This window comes from Rhipicephalus microplus, chromosome 4, assembly GCF_043290135.1.
Source record: "Rhipicephalus microplus isolate Deutch F79 chromosome 4, USDA_Rmic, whole genome shotgun sequence".
Classification (NCBI taxonomy): domain Eukaryota; kingdom Metazoa; phylum Arthropoda; class Arachnida; order Ixodida; family Ixodidae; genus Rhipicephalus; species Rhipicephalus microplus.
The window spans coordinates 24,907,988-24,935,527 of NC_134703.1; the positions used below are offsets into that span (position 1 = coordinate 24,907,988).

Sequence of the window (27,540 nt, forward strand, 5' to 3'; positions counted from 1 at the left end):
GATAAAAATTTTTGCGTCGAAGGTGCCTAAGAAAGGCTATCGTCTTTAAAAAGGCCAAGACGAAGGCTGATGGGCACCTAATCGCCCACGTTGAGCGTAATATACGAGAGACTTGAAAACGCAAAGCCAGCTTTAAAAAAAAACTAAGAGCGACTCCACTTTTGACGAAATCATGATAGTGCAAATGAGTGCATAGATATGACCGGGAAAGTTGCATAGCTGAGTGGAACTCGGAAGAACCTCGTAATTGTCGCTCTGATTCACGAAGACGACAGACTCAAAAGAGTGACACGTGTAGTCACGCATAATTCAAATACGAGTGAGCTAAGACTAGCTAAAACATGGTCCTTCGCCTTTATTTGCGCCGGTACACTGAACGTCGGCACAACTTCGGTTTGTACATTTAGCACCGGGCCTGAACACTCATTCGCAACCGTATAATAACGAACGCGAGATTGTACTCCCGGTTTATCGCTTGCGAAAGCTGTTCCACTCTGTTTCGCGTTCTCATTTAGTTTATTCATAACTAAACGTAGTGTGAGACGCTGTACAAATTGTCACTGTATGACACGTATAGGTGCGCGTCTAAAACAGGCGGAACCCATTAAGCCAATGACTCTAATTAAAACGCGCAAACCATGCACACACTAACTCGCCCGCAAGGCATTTTTAAAGTGTTCGCCCTTGCGAAGCATACGTGGTAGCTGCTCTGTTCCAATCCAACCAAAAGCTTTTAATTTTACATTTTTTTCACGTGTATCCTTGCAAGGCTTTAATTTTTCTATTGTGGTCAGTGCAGGAGGGCAGGTACTACAGTTAATGCGCTGCCTTTTTGTTGGGCATCACTGAATGAACAGCATCACTAATATTCCTACTTCGATTGGGCGAGCAGGACTCACACCTGCATGTCGTTCTATCTTAATCATGCGTAGGTTCTGGGTTTACCTGTGAAGCTCACAAGAGCTTTTTCTGCACATACTTCCTGAAGTGATTAAATGTTTGATTGAAAAATAAATTATTGAAAATATCGTACCAACATGCTTCTATACCTACGCTCATTTTTACTCACAAACGCTAGGAATCTTCTAAGGAGACGTACGAACGGTGCTATAGATGCATCGCACAACAGACGATGCGCAAAGCAGGGCAGCCAGTCCTTTATGTCGCTCTACCTGCGCAATTTTACACTGTTTCGGCTAGCACCATCCAGCGTGGCACCCCACCTTTATAGTAGGCTGTTCATTTACTTCTTTTACAACGCAGCTGTTCTTCTTTTAGTTATACTCTTACGCGATCGTAAGAACGATCACCATCATGAATGGCTGCTACCTTTATGGCTTGTGCAACGTGATACTTGTATACGCTCTTTTTGCCGTCCTCGTCATCTTAAAGCTTCGACCGCGCCCCGAACATGTGTGTCCGGCGCGTGCTCACCCACTGCGCTGTTTTGTCCGATGGGGGATGCTGTAACTCATATGGGCATGAGAAAGAGTATGGAGAGGGAGAGAGAGAGAGAGAGAGAGACGAGAATCATTCGTGAAAAAATTTTTCTAGACGAGGTGGGATTCCAACCCACGCACGATACGTAGGCGAGCACCGTAACCAGCCGGTGGTCTATAGGCACGCTATTGCAAAACAAAGCCTTTTGTAGTACAGCAATGGAAGTGGAGATGATTGGGATTGTTTGGGGTGAGAAGGAAAAAAAAAGAGTAAAGCATAACGTAGAGAAAGAAAGAAACTTGGGAAACACAGAAAAAGAAAGACATATGGAAAGAAAAAAATCAAGAAAATAAAATAGAGAGATAATGAAGAAATAGAAAGATAGAAAAGCGAGAAATGGAATGAAATACGTATACACAGAGAAAGAGAAAGGAAGAAATAGAATAAGACAGAGAAAAAAAGAAAGAAAGAGAAAGAAGCTTCCGCCCAGCTGCGCACTTCGTTCATGCTTGGCACCACTAGCGCGAGCCTGCCTTATTTTTAATTTTTTTTTAATTTTTGAAAGTGGAGATTCGCATTCAACGTATATTTACTGCTGCTCCTATTTGCGGCGTCTCCGGACAATTTACGTCGGCGAGGTTGCCTGAAAACGCCCACCATGTCAGGGGCATAAACACGCTTCACCGAAAAACTCGGCCCCCTGTTCGCCGAACCGGTTCACGGCCGTCACTGCCGAGCCGTTGTCGGTCCATCTGGGCGACCGTTTTATTATTGCTTCCTTCGTGCAACTCAAGATTGCGCCGTTCGCATTTTACTGCAGATATATCAGTTTGTTTCTATGCGAATGACTTAAGAAGGGCAAACGTAAGCCAGCAAAGAAGAGCTAGCGCATGCGAAGGGAACAAGACTATAACATGGGTGGAGGCAGTTCCCAATTTCGCTCTGACTCCAAGCTCGATCAGCCGATAACGTCCTGTTCCAATACAAGAAAAAAAGTCATGTTGAAGCATGCAGTGCGCTTCGTCTTTTACGCATAAGCGTATAGACAATGATTTCACACGTGGCCGCGATCGTATATCGACCATTGAGAGAAAAAAAAACAAAAGGAAAAAAAGGAGTTCTTGCTGCCACAGTAAAAGACTTACCGCGGCTCATCCCCGCCAGAGAACAGACTTTTGGGCTAGTTGTTTTTTTTTTACGTGCAATGAAGCCATAGCGCTGTATAGACAGACAGGGACCAAGAAAGAGGACGAGCACACATCCTGATCTATTCCTTAATAACTGTGTTTTCAGCGCTATGGCCTCATTGAATGCCATTGTTGCAAGTCCACTAAGTCCTGGTGCTCGCCATGACCTGGCACTCTTGCGCGATTTCGTACTCAAACCTTTCCGGCACTTGCTATTGGTTTTGATCTTCTATACAGCTTCCCCACAATCGGTCTGAGCGCCATGATCTCTCTTGCCCCCCTCTCTCAGGCTTCTTCCTTTGTCATTGTGCACATAAACCATGGTATGGACCAATCCACGAGTACCACGTCGTTCCATTCCTTGAGGTGGAACCGACCAGTTCCGAAATAATAATTCTGCAATCTACAGTGGTCCATTTGATCTCATGGCGTGAGGAGAAACGAAGGTCAGACATGAAGATAAAAAAAAGATAAACACATCCGACATAGTTTTACACGCTTATCTCTCGTAGCTGGGTTCCACCCCAAGAAGGCAAGCATCCTTAGCCCTTCGTACGCAGCGTTGTCTCTGCAACTGCGGTTCCGTGTCCACCCATACTTTACTCTAGTTCGGCTGCGCACCTGTCATTTGCAATGTCGCCATAGTCCCGACCCAAAAAATCATTTAGGTAAGCCGCATGCATAACACACTTCCATTCCGACTGAGCAAGCTGTAGGTCTGGCCTCTCCAGTCAGCAATGTCTTCTTTTGTAATTGTGCGTACATAGAGGGCGCATGCGCAGCGCACACCAGGCGGGACGAACGTGATTGGCGTAGGCGGAGCGCTATCTCCCGGCCCTTGGGAGGCGAATGCAAGCGACCTTGATCCAGTTTCGCGAATTCCCGGACACACCACTGACGGCACAAGAGCTTAGACGCTCTCTGCGGCTTCGCGGGGCCTCTGTCTCTGCTTGTGCGAAAAGTAAGCACACACGCCCGTACGTGACATTGACCGTGCACTAGAGGAATGACAGAGCGTACACAGAGAGCCGCGCTCCATTAAGCCTAAATGATTCGTTTCGGCATGAATGTGCGCACGCGCCCATGCTTCGCGGATATCTCTATTCCGGCCGTCTTTCCTGGCAGACAGGCGCCAGTTTAGGGCGCGTTAAATCCCGGCCACCTCAAGCCCCTTCCACTGTGTCCGTCAACAACACACACTTTGAGAGCACAAACTCTGTCGAGGCGCCGTCATGAACAGTTTTTATACTGGTCCCTATGTGAATTTAATTTCATACACCGTTTCCATCACGTATTTTAACATCGTCACTGAATGCAACAGTGCAGTTGCATGTTCGCGATCTTGGAACCATACGGCTACATCGTCACATACCTTGGATGCGATCGTTTCTCTGTTACTTAGCGCCCATTGCCATTACCTTTCAAAGGTACAATGCTCTAGGTGACCGCATGATCGGCACATGCAGCATTATAACTTCCCTTCCGTTGAAGAACCATCTTAATCCCATAAAGACGGCTAGAATACTTACAGGCAAAGAAGCATGAATAACCTTGCTGTGGAAGTCTTGATCTGAAATATTAACGATGATAAATTCTGTTTTATGGCAAAAAAAAAGTCAGTGGTGGCCGAAGAGCTCATGGTCTGCAAACACTAACTAAAATCAAATTTGGCAGAAGGCAGAATGCCAAAAAGGGGGGAAGGGGGAGTTCAGAAAAAAATAAAAACTTGTGTACAGTGCTTAGTCATCGCGTAGTGATAATAACTTCAGGGGGCTCACTGCTGCGTCCCTAATTGCTGACTACGTACAGCCTTCGGAACACAAAACACCATCAATTCATTCATGTCAGCCTATCATCACCGGCTGCTGTGCCCCGCCATCAGAAAAGAGTCAACCACTGTTGTATCTCTGGCTCTATTGGATTAGAGTACACACGGCTCGTATTACGCACGCCCACGTATTTACGCGTCGCTGCCACGGCAGACAACCTTGAACTTGGCATCGCACCCGAGCCAACCACAGCGCCAGAAGCACAGGAGGAGGCCGCCCGGCGTATCTAGAGCGGAGAGGCCGTGTGGTCGCCCGCCGAGAAGGAAAGTGGTCGCCGTGTGTGCCCGTGTAATACCTTCTGGGCTTCCAGAGGTTTTCTAGTGCGGAACCGGAACAGTAGCCGCAGTCGCCACGGCAGCACCTGTGTCCGCCCCGCTCACGCGTCAGTGCACGGGCTTCAGCGTGCATCGACGATCTACGCGTTTGCATACGCGGACGTGCCAGGAAACGAAGCGGCACGCAGGCGGGTCCGTTTGCCACGTGTGACACTGCGAGAAGTGCGTATAAGCACGAAGTGCGGGCTCCCCTGCTGAGACGTGTATGGAACCCTTCCGGCAAGGCCGGCGCTGTAACGATTCGAATGACTGCTGTAGATCAGCAGCACCTACATAGGCACCCGAAAGCGATACGCCAACTTCACTGCAAGCGCAAATCACGAAGTATACACCCCAGTGTTCTGTGAAATGGTGAAATTTGTGAAAGCACCCGTACAGGTGCTTCCACAAACTTGTGGATACTTCCAGTACGGGGCAGTGGGAGGCGCGACTGACCTATTCGGATCCGCGGTAGTACAACTCGTACTCCTGCATCAAATCCGGTGGATGGCCAAGGCCGGCGGAGCCCTCCAGGCCCCAGCAACAGAAACGGCAAGATTGCCATCTCCCCTTGACAATGACGGACATATCCTGAATCAAAAGGCCGTCCTTTGAATGAGCTTGCGACTGACTATATAGTGCATTATCAGATACGCGCGCGCTTATGTGTGTGTGGGTGTGAAAAATTCATCGGCCATAGTCATCACCGAAGACGGAGTAGCAAGCCAGACTTTAAAAGACGCTAACATATCCGGTTGTATCTTCGAGGCGCAAATGATTGTTGCTCGAGCTGTTTGTTAAATTTGCGGAGCCCTCCACTACGGCGTCTCTCATAATCATATGGTGGTTTTGGGACGTTAAACCCCACATATCAATCAATCGAGCTGTTTGTTCTTGCTTCATGAGCATGCGCTGTAAGTAACCATGCCGTGCTCACTAATCCCACAGATCAGGGTTTCTGCATATCGAGTTAATTACCGGCTTCTTGTGCACGAAGTGCAAAAATAGCTTGACGCCCGTAAACTGTAGTCATTTCAAATCAATAAAAACGTGTAGGTATGTGCCAACCAGCGATGACGCAGCGAGCTATGGACAGGAAAATGATAGGTGTAACCTTAAGAGACACGAAGAGAACAGAATGGGTCAGGGAACAAACCGGGGTTAAGGATATCATAGTTGCAATCAAGAAAAAGAAATGGACATGGGCCGGGCGTGCAGCGCATAGGCAAGATAACCGCTGGTCATTAAGGGTAACTAACTTGATTCCCAGAGAAGGCAAGCGGGCTAGGGAGAGACAGAAAGCTTGGTGGGCAGATGCAGATTAGGAAGTTTGCGGTTCTAAAGAGGCAGCAGCAAGCACAGGACAAAGTTGACTGGCGGAACATGGGAGAGCCCTTTGTCCTGTAGTGGGCGTAGTCAGGCTGATGAAGATCATGTACCAAGCAGAAAGTCAGTCACGCGCGCTTACCTGGCCACCTCATATCCGCGGCCCGTTTCGTCTTGTTGCAGTTGGGCAGCAGCAGAACGCGGCGCCGCACCATTTCTTGAATCGCAAACGGAGGAGCCAGCAGGAAACCGGTAACCGTTCACGGGCTACGACCATATTGGCCACAAAGTACGCGTGTACCCATCTTTGGCACGCATTGTGCAACGCGCACGATCGAGCGTGACTCGATCAGTTGTAAACCGCGCTAGTCCGCCTGAACTGCAGCGCGTGCGCCCATTTCGAGGGGTCAACGCTGCGGAGCGCCACAAGAACATCCGCGCACGGGAAAAACGATGACGCGGTAGCCGCCTATCATCTGCACTGAGTATGGCGCTACTGGCAGCTGAATGGCTTTTCATGCTTCGCGCCGCAGTTTGTAGCGCTTTTCTTGTTATCACGCGTCGTTTTGAGTTGATATTGATACATAACAGCCGCGAAACGCGACTGCATGAAAAAAAAAAGACGAAGTTCGTTTTGTGGTTGATGCTGGACTGGCGCCATCTTGCTCGTCGAGTTCTGTGCGTTGTGAATAGTTCCTCGTAACATTATTGGTGGAGGTGTGGGGTAACTTCTGAAAACTTGGGCAATTTATTAATAACCGATGATATAAACTAAGAAAGGTAAAATAAAGTCGCAAGATCGGATGATTGAAATATTTTGAGAGTTTTCACAGCAACAGCGACAAAACACGCATTGTTACGTCACAGTTGCTGTATAGCTGCGCTCAAAATATCCCTATTATCGCTTGCGGCAACAGTGCCCAATATTCATGCGGCACAGTGGGCCCGTTGGAACGCCAGCACAGGGAGACTGGAAGTTTGGGATGCCACATTTATGTAAACAGAACATCACTTGCAGCTTCTTTCGTCATTCAAGCAAAGGGACCAGTCATGTCCCTACCGCGTCGTCATCCCAATGAAGCTGATTAGTCGCACCTTTATGTTGCGTTCACGTCATCAAAGCCACTATCTTGAAACACCCGTAGGCTCAGAAGGCCCAAGACGTCACGTGTAAGCTATATCTATAGTATCACGAATGCCTATGAAATGTCTGCGTGATTGTTCATTTTTGATGGCATTCAGAGTATTGATTGATTGATTGATTGATTTGTGGGGTTTAACGTCCCAAAACCACCATTTGAGTATGAGAGACGCCGTAGTGGAGGGCTCCGGAAATTTTGACCACCTGGGGTTCTGTAACGTGCACCCAAATCTGAGTACACGGGCCTACATTTCGGCCTCCATCGGAAATGCAGCCACCGCAGCCGGGAATCGAACCCGCGACCTGCGGGTCAGCAGCCGAGTACCTTAGCCATTAGACCACCGCGGCGGGGCAGCATTCAGAGGACAGGAGACGTGTATAAGCAGTACCGGTCCGCAAATATCGAGGAAAGTAACGACGCAAGGAAATAAAATATATACAATAAATCTCGTCGTTATCTCGCAGCCAACTGTATAAAACCACATGGCGAGCGGCGTGTCCTATTTCCGTTAATTTTGCAACCGCGTGCACGACGTGTTTTCCCCGCGCGGACTTCGGCGGGTGAACGACACAGCGGGCCGCGTTGACCGACTTCCACGCTCACCCTTCCCTCCAAGTTGCGTGGTCGTAATCCGCGGAGAAAGCCCCGCTTAGATGGGGTCACTCAACTCACTCCGGGGTTTCCCCACCAAGTACGGAATCTGACACAACCCGCCTCCTTTCCCTAACAACCGTCCCCATCGTCTCCTTCCTTGTCCACGCTCTCTAAAACGAACAAAGGGATAACGCCGTAAATGTGCCACATGTGTGCACGACGAGTGATTTGATCTGACCAGCGCACAGGAGGAATTGTAACGGGACGGGGTACTTATCCTTCGAAGAAGGGGAAGGTTGTCCGAGGAAGAATGAGAGAGGCGAGAGAACTCGAGAGGGAAATCTAGGACTCTGGGCGCAGCTGCGTTTGCGCACCTTGCTCAGCTGCCTCTCGGCCACGTAGTGCTTTCGTCCCCGCACGTGTCATCGAAACCCCGCCGTCCGAAACGCGTCCATACGCGCTCTAGTCGAGCGGCGATAAATGCGTCTATGACAGACACGCTAATGTCTGCCGCCCGTTGTGTTTTGAGAAGCTGCGTTTTCAGAAGGGTGAGTTTCTTTTGTGTGTTTTTTTTTAATTCTTAACGGGCATAGTAATAACGCGTTCGTGATTTGTCGACGATTCACTACTGGCGTACATGGTGAAACAAGACTGGGCACATGCGATGTAAAAGTTACTATCAATTTTGTTCCGAACTCGTCGTCCATCACGAAGGATCGGCCGATCATATAAGGGCAGGTGACATAGGCAAAGCGTTGATCTAATTAATAACGAATCGTGCCAACGACTGTCAGTGGAATACGATTCGTCGCATCATATGACATCCTGTTGAGTGAGTGGGCAATTTAAATCTTCTGATGGTCAGATTATAATAACGTTGCCACGATGACGTCGTCGATCATCCTGCGCGTTAATCGTTCACAAAACAAAGGAATACCTTGTTGATGCTCCTGAAGTCACTTCAGATGATACAGAAACAGGTTAGTGTTCTGACATTGGTATACATACATACATACATACATACATACATACATACATACATACATACATACATACATACATACATACATACATACATACATACATACATACATACATACATACATACATACATACATACATACATACATACATACATACATACATACATACATACATACATAGCGTATTTGAACAACTTTCAAGAACGTCTGGTGTGATCGAGGGCCACGCGAAATCTTGAGAAAGTACAAAACAGTCGTGTTCATAGTACCGATTTCATTTGACCACTTTTTGTTTCATATATGATGTGTGGGGTTCAACGTGCCAAAACCACGATATGATTATGGAGACGCCGCGTAGTTAAGGGCTACGGAAATTATGACCCCCTCGGGTTCTTTAACGTGCACCCAAATCAGAGCACCCGGGCCTACAGTATTTCCGCATCCATCGGAAATGCGCCCCGCCGCGGTGGTCTAGTGGCTAAGGTACTCGGCTGCTGACCCGCAGGGCGCGGGTTCGAATCCCGGCTGCGGCGGCTGCATTTCCGATGGAGGCGGAAATGTTGTAGGCCCGTGTGCTCAGATTTGGGTGCACGTTAAAGAACCCCAGGTGGTCTAAATTTCCGGAGCCCTCCACTACGGCGTCATAATCATATAGTGGTTTTGGGACGTTAAACCCCACATATCAATCAATCAATCAATCCATCGGAAATGCAGCCGCCGCAGCTGGGATTCGATCCCGCGACCTGCAGGTCAGCAGCCGAGTATCTTAGCCACCGCGGCTGGGCGGGACCTGAAGTGAAACTCGCTTCTAGTGAGTTAGCAGCTGATCGTTCATTGCCGCTGTCACTCTCGGTGCGTTGACAATCTTCTACGTCCAGTAAAAAATCCTCGTCGTCACGATGGTTTCTTTCAACATCACTGCTGAAAGCAATCTGAAAAACTCCTTTCGCCCATCGAATTCGACCACACTAACTCACCACGTTTATCACTCACAACGTTTACCTGGGTGCAGAGAACATCTCGCCCCGAAACCCGTTCACAAGCGAACTGCTTGCAGTCTATTGCCATCTATCATCAAACACACAAAAAGAAGTGACGCAGCTCGGCCATGTTTTCGAGAGCAAATCGTGAGCCAGTGCGACTTTCCGCGTACAGTGAGTGTTATGGGATTCATGCACTACTGACGAATGCCCAGCCGCGGTGCTCTAGTGGCTAAGGTACTCGGCTGCTGACCACAGATCCCGGCTGCGGCGGTCGGCTGCTGACCACAGGTCGCGGGAGCAAATCCAGGCTGCGGCGGCTGCATTTTCGATGGAGGCGAAAATGCTGTAGGCCCGTGCTCAGATTTGGGTGCACGTTAAAAACCCTATGTGGTAGAAATTTCCGGAGCCCTCCACTACGGCGTCTCTCATAATCATATGGTGGTTTTGGGACGTTAAGTCCCACATATCAATCAATCAAATTGAATGCTATACGCACGTAAAACAAGGTGAGTTTCAACTGCAACGGTCCAACGATAACATTTCGCTAACTATGCGGCTGCAGAAAGTCTCGTGAAGCTGATATATATGGGTACCTTGCGGGCTGTAATCGAAAGAGCGGGTTGCCACAGTTTTTAACTTCTCGAAAATTTCACGTCTTGCAAGAATGAATCAGATTTATCGTATCGCAGACAGTCCGGTTTATTAGCTGATGCTCGAAACATACGAAGTGGTTAGTGCTCGCTTCTTGCTAACGGGTTAACACTGAGGCTATAGAACAGCCGAACAAGGGAGCGTCTGCCTGCTGACCTAGCATTAAGAAACGTACTGACCATCGTCAAGAGGACTTCCCTAAATTACGCTTGGCGGCGCGACAGTCTATGGGCATTCTGAATATGCAGCTGCTCATTTTTGTTGATGCGTTTGCAGCTGATGATGATTAAACATGTCTGAGTGCTGTGTAATAGGTGGGCCTCTAAAACACCGACGCGTTTCTCAATTCGTATCTTTTGAAGCCTAGCGCGATTCTATGACTCTGCCAAGCAATGCATTAAGAAGACTCCTTCCGCTATATCACCTTCATATAGCGGTTTTGTTTTTAAGGCAGTCTTAAGCAATAGCGTCGCTCTGTGGTCTAGTACATCTGCTCGCCAGAACGGTGAGAGCCTGGATTTGATTGTCAATCGGACCGACGATTTTTATGATTTATTTTAGTTACATAGTTCTAGGTCTTTAACGCTGCTGCATTAAAGTACCCGTTGCCAATATGGATCAAATTCTCCTACGCATTCGTGGAATCAAAGCGAAATATTGGCCCACGAGGCAACTTCCTTAGCCACTAGACCATTGCGGCGGGGCGAGGCAGCTTCCTCAAATCGCAACGAAAAGAGACGTGAGTGAAGTAAGCATTTTTTTAGCGTTGTTTGGACTGTTTGCACTCCACTGCAAGAACAGTGCAATACAATATAGTGCCGGAACAGCCGTCCTTGTATGGGCAACAACCCTTAATACCACACCCCCACGAGAACCACACCAGCGTTTCCGCTTAATGTATGTACGCTTCCTGGTCGCATGAGTGAATAAATGATTCCTGCAGATGCAGTGACGAGTACTGTAACTCGCAGTTGAGCGGAGTGGCAGGCTGTGTTCACCGCACTGAGACAACGGGAACTCAAGAGCTCAACGAAGCGCACAATGCACCGTTCCGCAAAGATGCCACCGCACCTTCAAAGGGTTGTTGACGTGTACTGAAGCGAGGCCTCGTGCCACAGCAGGACTGCATATGGTCCATGGTCCATCATGGCGCGAGCTCGCACACGCTGAAGTAAGGACAACATCACCGCCGGGGGGATGTGGAAATTAGAGGCCTCTGGCTGTTGTGTAAAAGCTCAGCAGCAGCCAGATGCATCGTTCATTCGTTCTTGTGCGAGGCTTTTTTTTTTTTTTTTGCGGTTCAAGATACATGGCTCTCGCATCAATGATATATAAAAACCGCTTTTCGTGGCCGTTTAGTGACCGCGATGCTCGAGAAGGATGACTTATAGCTGTCCATTATGCATGCCTTAATTGATTGAATGCGAACAGCCTTGAAGAATGCCAAGTGGTTGCAGTAAAGCTGAAAAAAAAAAAAACGCTCGCCCCCACGGAAAAAACTGGGCTATACCTCAAGAAGAAAGAATGTAAGAATCAGCGTGTGTTTTGTATAAAAAATCTTGGACATTACTTGTGGTGGTTTGTTTCATGCACGTATCACAAACACATAAAGATTTAATCAATAACGGGGGGAAATTTTCGAGCGCTCGTTTTCTTGTTCGACACAATCGTAAGACAAATGTTAATAAATATGCACGTAATATTACTACGCATGCTCTAGCACACGTACATCTATATGATGGAAATGAGGAAACTTGAGCCTGTCACAAGCACTACACTTCAGTTAAAGAAATCTGCAAGCGCATTATGTATTTCTGTGTTCGTATCGCCATGCTCCTATCTCAAGTTTCCTTATCGGTGCATCACACGTGTAAGTGCTGCCTTGCGCAACCACGCACATTTACTATAAGGAACCATCGAGATAATGGTTTAGAACCTTCTGATGCGATTACGTTCGGAACGGGAACATGGCAGGTTCCATTATGTCACCGCTAACGATAGCGCTAGACTATTTGACTGCACACGTTTAAATGCCGGCAGACGTTATAGCTTGGCGGTTGATAGACGGCCGACGCTCTGTTCGCCGCTATTAGTGCCAGCGTGTGGCCATAATCTGACTTTTCATTTATGGGTCACAAGTTCGACCAAATGAACAGTTTCATCTGAACATCGAGTCTGCTTTCTTCGTTCACGTCACGACCCCGTGACAGTATTCAAATAAATCACGCAGATAACGCAGAAATATTTTGTGTCTTTTAACAGATGGCACTTAATCACGATGCGGGTAGTGAAGCGAGAAGACTGAACAAGTGATTTCTGCGGAAATGAACGACTATATGTTGGGTTTCCTCTATTTTTGTTGACATGGCCTTAATTGATGTCGAAATGAAGGACATTGTGATGGGCATATGCGGAGAAATAAGCGTTCCAGGGAAGTGCGGCCATTCGGTCCTATACTATGTACTTAAGTACCGTGATTGGAGTCAGAGTTCGCGTTGTTCACTTGGCGAATTGTTTCACGCAAGATCTAACGATGTTAGCATAAACGGCTCCTGCTGGGTCTGCAAAGCTAGAGCCAGGAGCTTGTGGCTTGTCCACGTACGACATGCTCACGTCGAAGGCACGACTCTACCCTGCGGTGGTGCAGGGACGCAGCCTCCTACTCGAGTAAAGGATTACGCCTTACCCCTGTATTCACAAACGCTCCTCGACTCGGCTTTCACCCTTCACTTGACAGAGTTGAGCACTGCGCCACTGCTCGGCTGAAAGTGACGCTGCGCTACCCAAGAATCGCAGCAGATTATCGCTGATATTCAGTGACTTTCCCTGCCTAAAGATGGCGCTCCCATTGGCCTTCTCAAGTGAATGTGAAGCGCTGAGTGGAGGGACGTTCTAGAATACGGGGGTTATTCTTTTTCATTCAATAGTAATTCACTTAGAGGTGTGTTTACCCGTGTGTTCTGCAGATCATGAATGCTATGTACAGAAAGTCTTCTGGATACGATCCAGTCGCATGGACCAGGCGTAAAGCATGCATGTAGACATTGCGAAGAATCAGTTAACTGCGCACCTACCATAATTTTTTTTGTCACCATAGTAATGAACGCACTCCTACCCTCTCCCCCTGCCTTCCACCATTTCGACTTAGTCTCCCTATGCCTATAGTTTTCATCATTCACCGCAACCGCTTCAACAGTGTATAGTGAGAGGCAATGGAATGGCATCGCTCAAGCAGATATTTTTATCTTCCTCTCCCTAAGTTTTCAATCGTGGCCTTAATGTTCTTCCCCTCGATAGGAGCGATAATGGAGGAAAAGTTATGCCCCCGGTGAAGATAAGGCCAAGCGACCGAGAAGCTGTCGTATAGTGGCCCCCCACATGCTTGCTTTCATACGAGTCCATGCATCTGTTGCCATGATGAAATGGCGCGAATCCGTTGCCTGACACTCCGTTTTCGCCCTGTTCTCTCCGCAGTATGTGCCCGGGGCGCCGGACGGCCGTGACGTCATCGTTGACTGCGGCTGTGGCAGCGACTGCGGCACTGGCGGTGCTTTGGTTGGCCACCGTGCAAGCGGGCAGCCGCGAGGGCCTCTTGCGCCAAGGTAACAGCGCCTGGCACCTGACCGGCGGTCCGTTCGACAATCCCTGGATCTCCCCCCACCCCGTGACGGCGGCGCAGACCCGCGGCAAGGCGGTCGATGTCCAAACGCTTACCAATATCATCAACGTGGCGCGATATATATTGTGTGAGTCCTGCTAAGATGCGTGCATGCACCTGCCCAGCTCCTCCCCCTATACTGATGCCCTGAAACACTTATCTGCTGACAACCCCTCCGTGTAATAATAGAACACCCCTACACATCGCTTGCACGGTTTACATTTTTGCAATGTTAGATTTCGAGTGCCTCGGAGGGCGCGCACAAGTTGATCTCCGTGAAGAATCCTCTTTGACAGTGTCCCGACTTCGCGTCCAATGCTCGATGACTGTGGCGCGTGCCCACCTTTCGCACTGCTTGCCCGAAATTTAGACCCCTTAATTGATTGCCCATATTGCAGACATTTTTTTCTTAGTTGTGTGTGTGAGAGAGAGAGAGAGATAAAGATGCAAGGAAAGGCAGGGAGGTTAACCAGACGCACATCCGGTTTGCTACCCTGCACTGCGGAAGGGATGAAGAGGAGAAAAGAGGTTGCAGAGAGATGAGAAGGTACACACAATCACGAGCAGTGTGAGCGTGCCATAGAGTCCAAAAGGTCTGAATGTTCAATAATAACAAAGTTGTTCCCACAGCGATAAACTACAAATGTATCAAAGACGTTCAAATTTTAGGTGCAATGACACACGAAGTCGCGATAAACGTTTAGCGAAATTCTCCCTTGCCTCTCAGCGACTTCTAAAACATTACAGTTATTAGTATCCTTCCTATGTCCGCCCGAAAATATGAAAATATAGATGGAGAGAACTATGACCGCATATTTCATTCTCCCGTTGTATTTAATTTGCTGATCAGAGTGCTGGAGTAAACGATAAGTAGAAATGTGGACAAATTGGTTATTGCCAAGAGTATACTAAAGAAGTTCTCGGGTTTTGCGCGCCAAGCTACGACGCGATTGTTTGGCCCGCCGTTGTTGGCTTTACACGGGTGTATTTTCGTATGAGCACCTGGGAAATGCAGATGACGTGACCAAGAATAGAAACAGCACACCTGCGCCTAGCAGTGCGACACGTTAGGTATCAGCCTACCGCGCCTGATCCGATGGTCAAAATAGAGTTATTACTTTGTCATGGTATATAGTAGATTGCTTGCTGTTTCTCTCCAACAAATCTAAGTAACAAATCACGTCGAGTAAGGATCACAAAAACCTTATGTACGAAATTACAGTACTTTCAGGAAACAGCTTTTTTTTTTACCGCGGACGTATTGCATATAAAAAGTTCGTGTATAGTACAAAAGTACAAAAGTGTGACATGACAGCCACATCCCGAGTACACAGGAGGACAAGACCACAGTTGCAGATGGGATGTGCGGGTGGATATTTGAATAAGTAGGGACGGCCATTAGTTAAATTAATATTATTCGTTGATGACTTCCAAATGACGTTGCGATAAGTCGGACGCCATGGGCGAAATCTATTTATTTGCTATTTTGTCACCTTTTACTATTCGTCATTTGTTTACGGGGCGTCCTTCAAATGTCATATTGTTTTATCTGAGGTGAGCTCTTGCGTACCTTTGTAACACCTCTGGAAAACTGCATGCTAAAGAGTCGTCCAAGTTGTGTGCGCATCGTGAGGACTCTGCGGGAGAAAGCGTCTGAGTCATATGTGTCAGCTCTGTGTCGTCGAAGATTCTATTGGAGCGAGGGTGGCTGCAACTGCCGTTTTCTTCTGTGCCCCCTCTCTCTCCCTTCCTCTTTTTCTTCCCACCGTGAGCAGCGTTCCCGCAGAAGTGCTTCTACCGCGGCAATGCCTACTCGTGCGGCCTGGGCATCAGCTGCTGGATCCAGGGCAAGAGGCCCGTCGACTTGTGCAACGGAGGCGTCATCTGGAGCTGCTGCGTTCCTAGAAATGCCGAGCCGTCCAAGGCTGGCATGGTCAAGGATGCCCGTAAGATCTGGCAAAATAAATCAAACGCCCTGCTACTAGTAGATAATGACCTGTGCGAAATAAGGAATTAAATAATCAATGAATGTTGGTCTTTTATAAGTGACCATCTTAATATTAGCACCACGAGTTTCACTACATCAAATCTAATTAACATTTTTTTCTAATGGTCCTATAGCCACGCGTAATGTGATCAGAAACGGTGTGTGCGGGAATTCGGGCCCTTATTTACCGTTTATCGTGACCCGTAGCTTTCGCTGTGCTCCACGGATGATGACGCGAGCTACAGTACTTCATGAGGGAGTGGTCTCTCTAGGAGGGCGAACTGCAAGCAATATTTTACTGCGCTCCAGCGTCACAAATCACTAACGTATTCTGAAAAATGTAAGAGATGCGTTAGCCACGAAGCATGCATGGCGTTTACAATAACTAGATGTTTTCAGTAGGTATGTGGTACGCATATAGCCAACGGATGTAAGCAGCACTCAGCCGCATAAATTTACTTTAAAAGGTAGATATAGTGCGCTTAAAGCTAATTTAAAAAAAAATCAGCTTTTGCAAATACGCAGGCTTTTATAACACCTTTTTTGTTGAACTTTTAAACTTCAATAAACTAGGTAGGCTTTACCCGAGAAAAACATTAGGGCATCATTGAGCCAATTTGATTACATATATTTCTTATCGACACGCCATTTCGTTTTTGTTTTCATTTCCTTGCTCTGAAAAAAAGCCGATAACCTGTCATAACAATAAACAAAAAAAAACAACTCGGCAGCGTGCATTTCGACGCATGCTCGAAGTGTGGCAAAGTGCGTTGTTAATGACGTTAATACGCCGCGAGGATGCTTACGTCAAGAAGAAGAAGAAGGTGTTTAATCAGAAGAAAAGTTTAGCTTACTCTTAGTACCAGACTTCCGTTTATGCCCGCTTATCATAGAGTGCACATTCTCTGACTTTTTATCCTCCCTGAGAAGCTGCTGATGCAGCTGTTAACCTTTCATATATATACTGTCATTGTAAGCGCAAATGCAAAGTGCCGTCTTTTTAATATTTTAATCATAAACAGTTCCTATGAAGTTACGATGTCCACTGTGCGAAGCTTACACGGCGTTGTTTTAAGCCGACCTTGCTTCTCGTTTGTGTGTTCATCACATCCTAACTTCGTTTCAGTGTGCGGCAAAACCTATCTGCGCAATTCCAAAGTGGTTGGTGGCGAAAACGCCAAGTTTGGTCAGCAGCCATGGCAGGTGAGCGATGACTTGAATATTGAGCTCATGATTACAGTAGCAGATCATTCAGACCATTAACAGTCTTCTTGCGGACCGCGACCTTTGCCATTGTCACTGATGCATCGACGCCTCACTTTCAAGAGGGATGTTGGAAACGGTCGAGAATCTCTGCGTAGATGTCCGACAATTCAACACCTCGATGTCCATTTTTCACACATTTCATTCCATAGAATGACGTCTTTCGTACTTCAAATGTGCCAAGGAGTTCCGCAAAAGGTAAAAGCCTCCCAGTGCTCGGTGGCATGAAAATTGTATCTTCATTTCTCGGAAATGTAGAGAACGTGCTTGATTGATAGTCTGGCCCTGATCCAGAGCAGGGGAAGGGAGACGGCGATCAAAACCGTCTACAAACACCTGCAGTGCCGATCACTTGTACGACTTACTCGGCAGTGCGTGCAAAGTACTCCGGGTGTCACAAACAGCGCATACGTTTTATGCACTTATGCATAGAGCAGATTGATTCGCTGAGGTGCAGAGAAACAGACATATGTGCATTGTTGGCCCGGTTTTAAAAGAGAATCCTCACGAACAGTGCAAGCAACAAGTATGCTCAGGCTACGCATTATTCAGCTCGGTACCACACACATAGGGGGCTGTTGTGCCATAAACCTATTTTTTTGTTCTTCATTGAAGTGTCGAGGTCTGTATATCGGATAATGACCCCCCTTCGGTCGGTTTACTCGGTCAGCAGATGATGCCGTGGAAAAGCTATAAGGGCCAATTGTAAGAAAATTCTAGACAGCGTAAACGGTCTAGTTTATAAAACAACCTCCGTGCACTACTTCAATTTTAAAGAATGGCAAGTTACGTCCCAGCAACATCGCCAAACTAAACGATTGCCATTCGAGAACGGGAGAAAAAAAATGTCATTACTGTTCGTCGGAAATGATGCAGAACCAGCCGAGCTCGCAATTTCTTTAACGATTAGACGCAACCGCCCAACATGTTCGGGTTCCAGCTAACCTTTCCGAAGCGTTCAAGTGCACAAAGATTCTGTGTCGTGCGAGTAACGCTTTTTTCGCTGCAACGATAGTTTCCCAACAATCACTACACTTAATTATGCAATTAAGTCGGTTTTTCATACAGGCGGCCGTCGTGAAGAGGAGCTTCCTGTCACAAAAGATATCCTGTGGAGGTGCTCTGGTGCATGAGCGTTGGGTACTCACAGCAGCTCACTGCGTCGACAGGTAAGCGCAGCGGACGAAACACTGTGTGTGTAACAATGTATACCACAGTAAAAGCGCTCAACAAGCAAGGAAAATCGTTTTTGTTGTTGTCATCACCTTCATTTCACCTTTTTGCGCATTTAATAGTTACGCTACGGTTACAAGGACTCCATACACACCCTTTGAAAGCGATATTTTTTTGCTTGTGGCGTCGTTATTCAGTCTAAGAAAATGTAGAGGAAGGAACTGTACACTAAAATCCTATTACAAGGGGGTATACAGTCGCTGCCAATGCTCACAAGGTTAAATTAAAATATTATTTGACGCGTCGGCCAATTACGCCCGAATATTCCGGTGACGTCACGCGGAAGCGAACTGATTTCAACGTCGCTCTCGAAAACGATTTAGGAGAAAAGAAGGGCAGGTGCCTTCGAAGATTGTGGGCAGACTTGTATTCAGCTTCCCGTGTTCTTACTTTTCATACCATCTATTCAGAATATCTGTATCTCTCTCACACAGTAAGCTCATCGAATATGAATAAGTTTAAATGTTACATTTGCATGTTTTGGTGCTTAGCTCAATGGTTAAAGCGCTCGCTTTCGCTGCGCTATAGGGACAAGAAATGTCACATTTGCTCCCACTCAATCCCAGATTTTACAGTGGCTTCTTCTTATATCATATGTTTACGAGAAGTGCCGTCTCAAAAAGGTTTAAACAAACGTTTCCTTTGTTAAGACTTAGTTAAAACATATAATAGTAATGAAAATGAAGAGACACACTTGTTGAGAGAAGAGACACACTTGTTTGTGTCTCTTCTCTTCGCCCCGTGAGATTGTGTGCTGTTGCTGCCCATAAGGTGTCATCAACTAGCCCAACTATCAGTCCTGCTTCATGGTTTAAGCGGGTACCAAGTAGCCGAGCTAAAGGCATATATCTTTTCATCAGGACGCCTGCGTCAAACCTGCGGGTCCGCCTGGGCGAGCACAGCATCCGGGACACGGCGGAGCGCTACCCGCACGAGGAGTACACGGTCCGGCGGAAGGTCGTCAACGAGGCCTTCGACAGGCGCAACTTCAAGAACGACATAGCGCTGCTGGAGCTGTCGCACCCGGTCGTGTTCCGCGAACACATCATCCCCATCTGCCTGCCCAGCAAGGGGGAAAACTTCACGGGAGGATTCGCCACCGTCTCCGGCTGGGGAAGGCTCAAGTACGGTACGTATACCATGATCTACAGAAGCGCATGCATGTACTACATGCGATTCACCCGATTGGTGTCGACATGCAACGTGTTCTGGATGCAGCAATATCGGAAGGTGCGAAGAAACGAGATAAAAAAACTCTTTGTTGATAGTTCAAGACTTGACAGCGTGGTTTGTTGACTGCAGCTTGCTACTCCTGGTGTCGTGCGATATAGCTATGGTATAGGCAGTGAACACGCGCACATTCACGAAGAAGTTCTGACCTGCAACTAATGTTTATACTGCTTACTTTGGAAGAGTAAAAATGGACAGGAAGGTGACAACTGGAAGGGGGCTTTATATCGACTTTCTTAATGTAATTTTATATAAAATACCACTACAGGATGAATACACAGCGCAAAATAAAAGGGACATGCGAAAAAAAGAGAGCAGACACCACGCACGCTGCAATACCACAGCAGACCAGCCGGAAAACCATTTAATACTCCATCTCAACATAAAAGAAGCTAGCGTTTCTCCGATCGCTGTGCACATAAGAGGAGATTGATTGATTGATTTGTGGGGTTTAACGTCCCAAAACCACCATTTGATTATGAGAGACGCCGTAGTGGAGGGCTCCGGAAATTTTGACCACCTGGGGTTCTTTAACGTGCACCCAAATCTGAGTACACGGGCCTACAACACCCGCCTCCATCGGAAATGCAGCCGCCGCAGCCGGGAATCGAGCCCGCGACCTGCGGGTCAGCAGCCGAGTACCTTAGCCACTAGACCACCGCGGCGGGGCCACATAAGAGGAGAATAAAGAGATCAGGAGCACTGTTCTCGGCACGCACGGCAATATAACCTTGCTTAAAACAGTAGCGTAACTATGGACGTCACGTGACGGACTGAGAACGCATCTCCGTTACTTTTTACCCATAACGGCGGCCGAATAACCTTTACACGATGAATTCCATTTCAGGTAGTATGCGAGGGATCATTATATAGTCAGCTGCCAGTCCGAAAAAAAAAAAGATGCCGAGCTACGTGACACGAGAAAGTGGAAAACGAGTGTTCCGTACTCGCCGGCATGTCTGTCGTCTGCGTTGTATGGCTTGCAGGTTTATATGCACATATATAGTCAGTGAAGTGGACGCTTGCCGCCGTAGCACAATTGCTAAAGCGTCGGGCGCATTATTCGAAGGTTGCAGGGATCGGTTCCTGTCGCCAGCAACTTATTTTTTCGCCCACTTTATTTTTTTCACATTTGTGTCGCAATTGCACTTATAGCATCCCCTATGTTCTCCTTAGCTTGATTGTCTACTAGTTTTCAATAATCTCGTGCCGAAAAATTGTAAAAGCGTCTACTAGAAGCTTGCGTAAAGGTCGACCGGTAGCTCGACCAACGTCTCAATTCACGCACTTCGAGCACGAGCGGCGTCGTCGAGCAATGCATGGTAGAGACTGCAGACCAGTAGATGGGGCAGGAGAGGATGCCGAATTACCCCCCCCCCCCCCATATATTTCCAAACAAAGGAGCCTTATGTTACACTGTAGTGTAAATTCGCTACACGCACTGCACTCGGATGTTATAAGGTCTACGAGGCCAATGAAATGACTTTCGTTACTCCTCCGCTCGCAGGACAGTCCTACATACCGAACGTCCTGCAAAAGGTGAGCGTGGAGGTGCTGGAGAACGAAAAATGCCGGACGTGGTTCAAGGACAAGGGGCGCAAGGAGCAGATCTACGACACCATGCTGTGCGCCGGCTACAAGGACGGCGGAAGAGATTCGTGCCAGGTAACAACGTGCGCGTCGGAAGCTAAGATAGATGCGTCACTTCTTGTTATGTGCGGGTGTCCGGAAACGCAGCACTGGAGGACTTCAATCGGGAACGAAGTCTATTAACGCTGCAAATTCAAACAATCTCGAAAGATGGCAGTTAGTCATCGTTGCATAGGCGAGCGGGGGAGCCGCATAATGCTGTCGTTTTGGAGCCACGCGCGCAAATCCAAGGCCGTGCAAGGCACAAACTCATGAAGAGCGCGTGAGGTTGCTGTGGGGGTGCTTCACATTATCTAAAGGGGGGGGGGGGGGGTACCAACTGTACTCCACGCCTTTACTCGCTGAGCCTCTCAAGTCGTTTTTTTAATGCGAAAGGCTATGGTTATGCTCGTTTTTATAGTTTTTTTAACAATGTGGGAGGCTGGGACACCTAGTGCTGCATTAAAAAAACACTGTTTACTGCTCCTCTTTATTCCGGAATGCCAGTGACCAACTGCATGCAGGCCTTTGTGAGAAGCACGTATGACATCATCGCTTAACTCTTTATCTTTGCATCCATTTCGCAGCTCGTTTTCGACTGATTGGCTGGGAGAAGGAATCGTTGCGGGAGAATCTTGCTCCGCACCCCCCTTATGATAAAAAACTCAGCGATGCATACGCCAAAACTTACCGCGATGCGATCGCATTTTCAGATTACTCCCATGGCCTCATTTGTTCTTTGTAACGCTAATTCTTCCATGCCTAAAGCAACACAAGTTTTTCCAACGTACGCGCGCTTTGTTTCGACAGGGTGACTCGGGCGGTCCGCTGACGTTCAAGAAGGATGACCGCGTCTACCTCATCGGTCTCGTCTCGTGGGGAGTCCAGTGCGCGCTCCCTTCTCTACCCGGAGTCTACACGCGGGTCTCTGAGTACGTCGACTGGGTCAACATCTACGTCAACAACTGAAAGCGCCGCGGAAGGGCATCAAGTGATTCCTGCACCGGCCGACGGCAGCCCCTTTATAGTGGTCTGCGCTACAGTGCACGCTACATTTGCCAGTGGCTGTGATAGACTTCTTTCAAATTGCCTAAAAAGGTTGTGGCTGCGGCGAAGTCAAACACTGAGTAAGTCTTTGGGGGAGGCCTTGGCAGCTTTCTGCGAGATAGAATTGGCAGAGTTTCGACAAATCACCAAACCGAATTTCGGCACGAATCCTCCCCAGCAAAGGATGAATTGTAGCTGTGAGTGAGACAAGCCACCTATCACAGGGTTCATAGCAATAGATGTAACCCGAGACCAAGTATTCAGCCACCACTGTCTTAAGTGCTAATAATCATCCGCAGCTGGACAGCCGCTTGCAGACTTTCCCACAATAAAATCTCAGGTAAGCGGTGATACACAGCATTATGATAAATGCAACCCAGCTGTAACTTCATCATTAAGAAAGGTCTTTGAACACTGGATATGTCGTCAGGCTTCGGTTTTCAGGATGCGAAGCCGCGAGAAGGATCTGACTCGTAAGAACTGCACTGCAAGCTTCAATACGACGCAGGTGACCCATCGTATCGAGACCGTCAGTTCAGAGTCGGTTGTAGAGTTCACGCCAATGTTGAGCATCTCAGCGAATAGAACAGAAGTGTTTCTAAAGTGTAACGTCCATGCGCCCAATGATGATGGGACCCGAATGCTCAAGACGGCGCAATAGGGTAGTACTGAGTCGAATGCTCTCGCGCAACAGTGGCCACTGACCCTGGTGACTTTTTGCCGCCTTGGCGAACTTGTAAAAATTGTTGGCTGTTTTAGGTGTACAGCACTTTTTTTCAATTGCATGTCCTGCGCGGCGGCCCGAGGACTGTGCTACCGTGAAGACAATGGGCGCTTGGTTGCGATTTTTTTTGTGTGTGTTAACAGTTTGTAGAAAGTTTCTGTGCAGTAATCGTTCTTTCTTTTCTTTTTTTAAGTAGTGCTTCGCGTGCCAGGACAAGCATCGTCTAAAGGACATGAAGCGAACTTTTGGGCGAACTTACACGGACTCGCTCCCTGAAAATACTTCACGGCTTCTCGTGAAAATATTGTGTTTACATGTGTTGACCCTCCTCGCGTCTTATGGTGCTAGCATTCCCGTTTCCCGGGGGAACGCTGTGTTTTTGCGTGGAAGGCCAAAACGGACTAGCGCGGCAGAGACAAGCGAGATTGCACCAAAATATTATTTTTTTTACTTATTTGCTTCGCTGCGTCTCAACTCGTTAGCAGTGAAACAAAACAACGCCCTCAAACTTTCACGAGACAGTAAAAAAGCAACAACGACCAATCGCCATCGACATGCGCAGTCTTACGACATTTGGCGCGCCAGTTGTCGGTGCTATATACCCAGCATATCCACCAAATGTCGTGTGACGATTTATTGAGGAAGCAGTAAAGAATAGACACTCAAAGTATATATCGCCAGTCCAGTCCAAGAAGAACGAAGATCTCGCACACAGCAGCAGACGCGCGAGCGTATATTCTTTCTCCTCTTCACTACACTGTTACGAACGTAAGCTAGAAAGCTTACGCAACACACACACACACACACACACACACACACACACACACACACACACACACACACACACACACACACACACACACACACACACACACACACACACACACCATAAATTATGCTGTTCACAAATTCAGGAGAGTAGGAAACCTGTTAGAAAAACTAAAGCTTTCGAAGATCGATTTCTTTTCCTTTTTCTTTAATCACACAGCATATTTCATGTCGAAAGGAATGTGCGGAAAGCAGGCTAGAGGACGTAAGTGAAATATCAGCACTCATATTTGTTCACCGATGTGGACGCCGATTTTAGAAAAAGGTAAAGAGCGCAGGTACACACCACCAACGCCTACTTCGTAGTATCAGCGAATCGACGGCAATGTTTAAGTGTGCGCATCGAAGTTCAGAGACTTTGGAGTCGTTACTGCAGTTGTCGGGTGCTTGGCACGCTGGTTATGGTTTATGTCATGTAGAAACGATTCGGCCAAGTAAAAAAAGAATGAATAAAACTCCGTCCACGTTACGTCGATAGGTCTGGCGAAATCGCATGCGGCCGCTGATGTCCGCTGAGCTTTCTTTCTCAGACGTGCCAAAGAACGACGGGTTATATCAAACTCTTCATCAGATGCCATTGTACAAACCACTGTCGCATAATTACGTAACACTGAAAACTTCCAATAACTGCTCTGCGTGTCTCGATTTACCGAATTGTTTTTTTTTGTTCGTGGTTAATGCGATTTCTTGCCTGTAACTGTCGTCACTGGCTCAGCTTCGTGATGTAACGGTTAGTCCATGTGTTGACACGGCAAAAAATAAATAAAATCGACGCTCGTTTAGTCGTAACAAGCGACCTATGCATGCTTCCTGGTTGTAAATAAAATTGTTTTGAAAAACTTCTCATTTGCTGCTTTTGCGTCTATAGAAAAATAAATCATGGACATAAAAATGGGTTATATATTATATTTTTTGCGGCTTTAAAGTACGTCATAACCAGTAAACACCAGGTTTGTGATGGTTTGCTTAACATGCTATTTGCGGCAAAAAGCTTGGCACATGACGGAAAATGAAGAAAGACAGATGATGTCTGCGGTACAAATATAGCTATCAGTGTCGCGCAGGTATGTCGGCCAAGCTTCTTCCTCAAGCGTCTACATTATATGCGCCTGTATTGCCAATTTGCTGAGCGTGTGCTGGAGTCCCTGTTAATTTTTGGTGCAGTTTAAAGTGGAATTACGGACCGGCTTGTTTCTTGCTGCGACAAGATACGAGTTCAGTGGATTTGTGTTTGAATTGCAAAGAAATGGCAATATGAGAAGACGGAACAGGGGCAACATGTGTCCGCTTACACTTGTCTCCTATTTCATTTGTTTTTGCACGTGGTATTGATACTCCTTAATCTGAACCTTGCGACCTCAGGGGTCCTTATAGGTGGCTTATGCTCGATATTCTGCATTTATGAAGAAAAACAGCGTAAAAAAACGAGAGGAAAGATACAAAGCACTGCACTTTAGAGCATATGCTTCGCACTGTTTTTTTTTTTGTTTTCATAGATTGCTTAATAAAAACAGAAAACTCTGCGATGCATCTTCGCCTCCTCCCCCCTCCTCCCCGAAGGGGAATTCGACGCACGCCTATGCTCACATGATACCGGACTCACCGTCGTGAATACAGCGCAATCTTTTCCCTCTCCTTCTTTTGTCTACGCTTTTCTTTATCTTTTTCGCCGTTTTTCTTGAAGAATGCTCTAGCATCAACTCGCGCAACTTTCTATTTTATTGTATTCAGCAGTTCACGCTTTATTGGAATCGCCTTAAAGAGAGAATTTGGAGGCAGTAGCGTAGCCAGAGGCTAGCCTACCAGACCCCTCCCCACCGATATTTTTTCTCATGACATACAGGAGAGAAAAGGACACTCGACCACATTTGCTTGCACGGCCCCCACTTCAGACCGAGGTGGTGCCCCTACCCCTCCCCAAAGAAAAATTTTGCCTACGCTCCTGCTTGGATGCACATGTATACATGAAAGTCAAAGCACAGTGACGTCAGCTCTGATTCAGCACTGACAAAATGTTTATGTAGGAGAACAACATGCAAAACAAGTGGGAGAACGAAACTAGGTAGAAAACATGGTTTGTACACTTCCTATGAAAAGTGGACCACTGAAATAGCGCATCATCCTTATCGCACAGATAACGTCTGACGGCCACCAACACCGATCAGCCGCTGTGTTCAAGGCAGAAGAAGCTGGCCGCTGACGCTGAGGAAGCTGACGTTATGTTTGACCTGCAGCAGCGTTTCAAACTACCCGAGCTTCAGCATGTCCCTCCTCATCGGCTCCAGGAGACGAAGCTCTTGAGCAACCATCATGGCGAAGTAGCAACTATCGTCCTTGAGGCCATCACAGATCGAGTCATGTCGGCTGGGCAGCGTCGAGGGCTTAAGTTCCTCTTTTTCTGAAGTTATCTGCCACCTCGAACTGCCTCCGCCATTTTTCCAGGGGCGGCTTCTGGCAGCCTCCTGCGAGAGTGCGGCTAAAACTTCAGCAGCGTCGCTACCGTCGCCGCCGTACAAACCGTTTCCCGGCGGAAGGCTCCCCAACGCCATCGCCATTTTCCACAGCTACGGCGTCAGCGTCGTCGTCGCTACTGCAGGCTTCGTTGTTCGCCATAACTAGATCAGTGTTGTCGGTTCCCTGAGCAGCGCCACCGTATCCAGTGGCGGCGACGTGCATTCGAGGGTGATGGCAACTGCGCAGGAACGTCAGGTCTTCGAAGAACTCCCACTGGGAGCAGTAAGGCTCTCCGCCGGAGCGTCCGGCTTCGGAAGACCTCGAAGCGGTTACCTTATGGTTGTCGCGGAAGAAGTACGTTCTCAGGTTTCGAAACCGCGCTTTCGCTTCCTCAGCTAAACAAAAACGCAAATGAATAAAGAGAAAGTTTCCATGATCAACACAGTTGCGACCAACTGTCTGTCTGTCTGTCAGGGCAGTCACCACTGACCATCGCAAGTGTACTACGAAGACGTCAGTTCGGATCCCACGTCTTTAGTTTCTTAGTTCATTTTAATTTCGCCTTCATATTTCTATGAAATAAAGCAGAAGCGTATCGTGCTTTTCTTATTTTCCATTGTTCATTGACTAATATTAAACGAGCCACCATAATCGAAGAAATTGCCATCGTATACAGTCTTTATGGACTATAGTTGTTGTTTGCACTGCTACTTCACAATTCAAGATTAACCGAAACAATAAATACCCTGCTACCTTGCCCCCTCTCCCCACCTGTTCTAAGAACAAAAAATTGAGGTATTGAATTTACTCCCGCGCGCAACCATTCATCGCAGAAATAGTGCTCAAATGCTTGTCACGAAGCAGTCGATGTTTTTTTTTTTTTTTTGCAACTTATGTTCTGGATTGTACAAGTTCTCATTGTCCCCCCTCCCTCCACCCCCCCCCCCCAAAAAAAAAAAAAACACAGGATCAGTGCTTTCGTTGTGGTCGCGGTCTAGGGAAATGGTTTCAGAAAATTTTCAAGTCGCAAGAGGTGAA

The 27,540-nt window shown here is 47.4% G+C and overlaps 2 protein-coding genes across 7 annotated transcripts in view; one reads left to right on the forward strand and one right to left on the reverse strand.

The window, feature by feature from the left end:
- Nucleotides 1–6,681, reverse strand: part of LOC142814197 (uncharacterized) — an 82,316-nt gene extending 75,635 nt beyond the window's left edge. For 4 of the 6 annotated variants that reach the window (XM_075892350.1, XM_075892348.1, XM_075892349.1 and 1 more), the window contains exon 1: nt 6,239–6,646. Coding sequence is in view for 1 of the 6 variants with exons in the window: in XM_075892352.1 (XP_075748467.1) it covers nt 6,239–6,311 (73 nt within the window). In the remaining 5 variants the exon portion in view is untranslated. Of the gene's footprint in view, nt 1–6,238 lie in introns of all 6 variants that reach the window. The other 2 variants (XM_075892352.1, XM_075892353.1) reach the window with 1 other exon arrangement.
- Nucleotides 1–27,540, forward strand: part of LOC142814134 (uncharacterized) — a 168,951-nt gene that overhangs the window by 18,177 nt on the left and 123,234 nt on the right. Inside the window, exons 2-8 of the mRNA XM_075892071.1 lie at nt 13,924–14,195; nt 15,883–16,053; nt 17,221–17,297; nt 18,426–18,526; nt 19,451–19,719; nt 21,328–21,485; nt 22,260–22,415. Of these exons, the coding sequence (XP_075748186.1) occupies nt 13,925–14,195; nt 15,883–16,053; nt 17,221–17,297; nt 18,426–18,526; nt 19,451–19,719; nt 21,328–21,485; nt 22,260–22,415 (1,203 nt within the window). The 5' untranslated portion in view covers nt 13,924. The remainder of the gene's footprint in view (nt 1–13,923; nt 14,196–15,882; nt 16,054–17,220; nt 17,298–18,425; nt 18,527–19,450; nt 19,720–21,327; nt 21,486–22,259; nt 22,416–27,540) is intronic.